This window comes from Calidris pugnax, unplaced genomic scaffold (genome assembly GCF_001431845.1).
Source record: "Calidris pugnax isolate Ruff unplaced genomic scaffold, ASM143184v1 scaffold78, whole genome shotgun sequence".
NCBI lineage: Eukaryota > Metazoa > Chordata > Aves > Charadriiformes > Scolopacidae > Calidris > Calidris pugnax.
This window is the reverse complement of record NW_015090789.1, coordinates 31,109-36,146: the sequence shown is the minus strand read 5'-3', so window position 1 is coordinate 36,146 and position 5,038 is coordinate 31,109. Positions and strand designations below refer to the sequence as shown.

Here is a 5,038-nt window from a genome sequence, read left to right as displayed (position 1 = left end):
TCCTGCCCAGGCCTGCTTTTTTCCTGCCCCTCCTGGTCCCAGGATGAAGTGTGCTATGGGTAGGGATAGTGTGGTGCAGCTGACACCTCCATGCCACTCTTCCTTTGGGATGTTCTGGAACATTCTGAACTCTGCTGCAAGAGAGTAGGAGAAACTAACTGCAGTGAGATTCTCAGTTCCCTGCAGGAGACCAGCTGGAAGCTGCAGCTACTGTGTTGCTCTTCCGAGCAAAGGGATGAGGGAAATGCCATGAGAGCCTTCAGCAGGCAGAATGCTTGGGCTGTTGTGTTTTCCTGGTCCTGCCCACCCATCTCTGCAGGGTTTAACGTTTCCTGTTGTTGTGTGTGTCCTTCCCCAGTGTCCCCAGCCAGCCAATCCTTTCTCACTCTTCACGTCCTGCCCAACCCCAGCATGTCTAGTAGGTCTTATCCTCACTCAGGGCTTCCTCTTCACACATCTCTGGGCAGCTGCAAAAGGCAGGTCCCAAGAAGGAGAGGGTCTGTTCCCCCATGGTTCCCTCCTGCTTCTTGGTGGCCATGCTGGCCCCTATGGGTAAGTGAACTCCACTCCCCCCTCAGCACCTACATGGATTTCACTGCTGCTGTCCCAGGTGCATACCCAGTTGCTGGCAGTGCTCCATTCCTCAAAGCTTCCTGTGCTGAGGATGGGCAATGAATGAAATGGGCCAGAATCCCTTGACCTGCTGCAAGGGCTGTTTATTTTATCTTCTGTGCACAGACAACATTATGGGTCATTTTTTAGACAGTAGCTGCCCTGGATTGTTTCTTGCCTATTGCAGAGAAACTGGAAACTCACCTGCTGATTTGAAGATCTCTCCTATCCCTTGCACGGCTCCCTAGACTGTCCTGTTCTTTCTCCAATTTTTCCTGCTTCTCAATGTTTTCCCTTTTCCTTCCAGCGTTGGCTGTGGAACAGTCCCCAGACACAGTCATACGCCAAGGCCAGTCCATCAGTCTCAGCTGTTCCAAGAAGAAATCCAACAGCATAGCTATCTACTGGTACAAGCTGCCTTTGGGGAAGGACTCCAGGCTGATCCTTGTGGCTTCTGCATATGTAACTGTTAAAGCAGATGTGGAGGAGGCTTTCCGAAACCATTTGAAGAGCAGTGGGATACAAGGAGACGGGATGACTCTCTCCATAGAGCATGCCTTTCTCAATGACTCTGGCACATATTACTGTGCTGAGAGTGAAACACAGTGGCTGGGCTGCTGAGGGAGCTGAGCACAAACCTGCTCCTGCTTGACAGAAGGGACCTGCTTTCCTCCTTGTCAGTGCTGCACAGGGCAGCATGATCCCCTTCCTCTCATTGCCTCCTCTGCTGCCCAGCCTTCTCTTCATCCTCTTGTCACACTCTCTGAGTTTGTTTGTGCTGCTTTCTCTCCTTGCCACCCCACTCCTCCTTGCCTCCCTCTTCCTTTAACTCTCACTGACATGATATTCACTTCCCTCTAACGCTTCTTCCCGTCTCTGCCTCCCTTTCTCTCCCCACCTTCTTCATCCTGTCTCTCTTCAAGCTGCACTCTGCAGACCCCCTCTCACTTATCTTCTGGTAATCCTGCTCATCATTTTCACTGACAAGCAGAAAGGGTCTGTGCATGAGAAGTTCTTGGGGCACCTCTAGGAAAAGGCAAGGCCAGGCCCGTGGTGTAACAGCCGGTACCAAGTGGGAGCTGCCCACGTCCTGCTCCGTTACAACGACCCCTCTGAGGTTGTCCTGTGGCCAGGGGAATGTGCAGCACAGCACAGCAGGGTCCTGTGCTTTCTTGGGTTAACTCTTTTGTGCATCACTAACTCCTCCATGTACAGAGGTCTCTGTGTCAAGATCACTACTTCCCACTCCTTGATCCATACACTGTTTACCTTTCCCAATGATATTATATAAATTGCGGATTTTTTTATCAAGCTGTGCAGCTAACAGAAGGTTTCCTGACTTCATGCAAGTGCAAAGCATGGGCCAGGTTGGGGCACTCCCGCAGGCTCCCACTCTGCAGCTTCTCGTGCCGACGGACGGGCTTCTTAAGCCACACTCGTCCCAGTGTGCCTGAAGCAGAGCTGCCAGAAACCCTTGCCCTGGAGGCAGCACCAGGCTGAGACACCCAAGGGTTCCCAGCTAGGGCCTAGGTCCCACAGAGAAACCATCTCTGGAGGAACTTGGGCTACTTCATGTCAGTGAGGAAGGCGAAGAGATAGGCCACCCTAGCCCCACTCCTCACACCTCTTTTCCCTCTGGCCTCCCTCTTCAGGCAACACTCAAAACTTTCTTCCTTCTTCCCTGTGTCAGAACATTGACTGCCCTGGGCACTTCACAGGCATTTACCTTCTTCCCCTACTCCTCTCACCAGCTCTGCCAGGCCAGGGCTGGAGGGAGCACTGCACACACACACAGACACACATAATCATGTGCACATATACACACGTGTGCACACACACGGAGTGACCCCTCATATATGTCTAAAAACAAATCAACCAGCCATGGCTGCAGGAAAGAGGGAAAATACAAGGGGAAATATAAGGGAACCTATGTGTGTCCCTCACACCTCATTTCTCCTGCTCTCAAGGACTTCAGAAGGAGAAGGGGAGCTCTCAGCTTTTCTCTGCCTTGCACACACTCAAGTTCCCAGCCAACCTCAGCACGGTTCTCTCCATGCAACCCCCTTCTCCCCTCCCCATGCACAGACACACTGCTCTGCCCCCATCGCCATCCCATCCCATCTCTTACCTTTGCTAGATTCTGTGATTTCTTTTCATGTCATTCCTCCTCAAAACATTTCACCTTCTCCCTGGCCTCCCACTACTTCCTTTGTCTTTTTTTTGTCTCCTGGCAGGGAGAGACACCCTTCAATAGTCTCCAGGTGCAGTCATCAAAGAGGGAGGAGCTGTGACACTCAGCTCTTTCCAGATGGGCAACACATGCCCCTCCATCCCATGGTGTGAGCAGGCTCAAAGAAAGGACACCACAGTGCAGCTGGTACCATTCTGCAGTGTTTTGAGTGAAAGGAAACAAGGCAGAGTTTGAGGATGAATTTCAGAACCCCTTCAAGAGCTGTGGCAGGATGAGCTCTTGCTTGTCCTTTTCAACAGATTTTGCCTCAGGGAGTGATTGTGTCTCCTAATGCTGTGTTAGGGTCCACCTTGATTCAGATGCAAAGGCAGCTGAGCACAGATCTTTGTGTACAGAAAGTGATCTGATGGCTGAGGGGATTCTGCCTCTGCTCTCTCCTGGTATGCTCCACTGGCCGTTGCCCACAGAATTGAGGGCAGGGGTCCCTGCAGAATCAGCCTGGAAGTGTAGGGTTCAACTATAATTTTCCTCACACCATCCTAAGATGCGGTCTTCCGTTTTGTTTTGTTTTGTTTTGATTTGTTTTCCATAGAGATCGGGGCAGGCAGTGATGAGACAGGGGAACTTCCATGGGCAAATCAGAGCCTGGTTGTCAGAAGTCTCTACCAAGTATTGTCTCTGTGGAGAAGGTAGGACGTGCAGAGTGCCCAAAGTGAGATGCACTTCCTGTAACCACCCAGAACCAGTGGACAAGCTGTGGATGTTTTATGGAGGGAAAGAACCTGAAGGTCTTTTCTCTGCCGTGCACAGGCTCAGACTCCCATCCAACCTCAGCATGGTTCTCTCCATGCAGCCCCCTTCTCCCCTCCCCATGCACACACACACTGCTCCCCCCATCTCTGCAGGGTTGAACGTTTCCTGTGGTTGTGTGTGTCCTTCCCCAGTGTCCCCAGCCAGCCAATCCTTTCTCACTCTTCACGTCCTGCCCAACCCCAGCATGTCTAGTAGGTCTCATCCTCACTCAGGGCTTCCTCTTCACACATCTCTGGGCAGCTGCAAAAGGCAGGTCCCAAGAAGGAGAGGGTCTGTTCCCCCATGGTTCCCTCCTGCTTCTTGGTGGCCATGCTGGCCCCTATGGGTAAGTGAACTCAACTCCCCCCTCAGCACCTACATGGATTCCACTGCTGCTGTCCCAGGGGCATACCCAGTTGCTGGCAGAGCTCCATTCCCCAAAGCTTCCTGTGCTGAGGATGGGCAATGAATGAATTGGGCCCGAATCCCTGAATCTCCTGCCAGGGCTGTCTATATTTTCTTCTGTGCTCTGCACCAACATGGTGCATGTTTTAGACACAGACTGCCTGGAAATGTTTCATGCCTATTGGAGAGAAACTGGAAACTCACCTGCTGATCCCATCCCTTGCACGGCTCCCTAGGCTGTCCTGTCCCTTCTCTCCCTCTTCTCTACCAAACCATGGGAACTAGGTGATCTTTTACCATTTTTACCTCCTAACCAGCACCTTTTTCCTTTTTCCTCCTTTTTTCCTTCCAGTGTTGGCTCTGGAACAGTCCCCAGACACAGTCATACACCAAGGCCAGTCCGTCAATCTCAGCTGTTCCAAGAAGAAATCCACCAGCACAGTTCTATTTTGGTACAAGCTGCCTTTGGGGAAGGACTCCAGGCTGATCCTCGTAGTTTCTGCATTCGTAGGTGGGAAAGCAGATGTGGAGGTGGATTTCCAAAGCCATTTGAAGAGCAGTGGGATAGAAGGAGACGGGATGACCCTCTCCATAGAGCATGCCTTTCTCAATGACTCTGGCACGTATTTCTGTGCTGAGAGTGAAACACAGTGGCTGGGCTGCTGAGGGAGCTGAACACAAACCTGCTGCTGCTTGACAGAAGGGACCTGCTTTCCTCCTTGTCAGTGCTGCACAGGGCAGCATGATCCCCTTCCTCTCATTGCCTCCTCTGCTTCCTACTTTTCTCTTCATCCTCGTCTCCAACTGTGTGAGTGGATTTGTCCCACTTTTTGTCCTTGCCACCCCACTGCACGTGTTGTATCAGGCAGTACTGAGTGGGAGCTGCCCACGTCCTGCTCCGTTACAATGACCCCTCTGAGGTTGTCCTGTGGCCAGGGGGAATGTGCAGCACAGCACAGCAGGGTCCTGTGCCTTCTTGGGTTAACTCTTTTGTGCATCACTAACTCCTCCATGTACAGAGGTGTCTGGGTCAAGATC

The 5,038-nt window shown here is 51.9% G+C and overlaps 1 gene segment (V, D, J or C); it reads left to right on the top strand.

Annotated features, from left to right (window-relative positions):
- The first annotated feature begins 3,854 nt into the window (after positions 1-3,854).
- On the top strand, positions 3,855-4,666 carry LOC106902778. The segment is given in 2 exon segments: positions 3,855-3,941; positions 4,353-4,666. Coding segments are annotated over 2 exon segments (357 nt in total).
- The last annotated feature ends 372 nt before the right edge of the window (positions 4,667-5,038 follow it).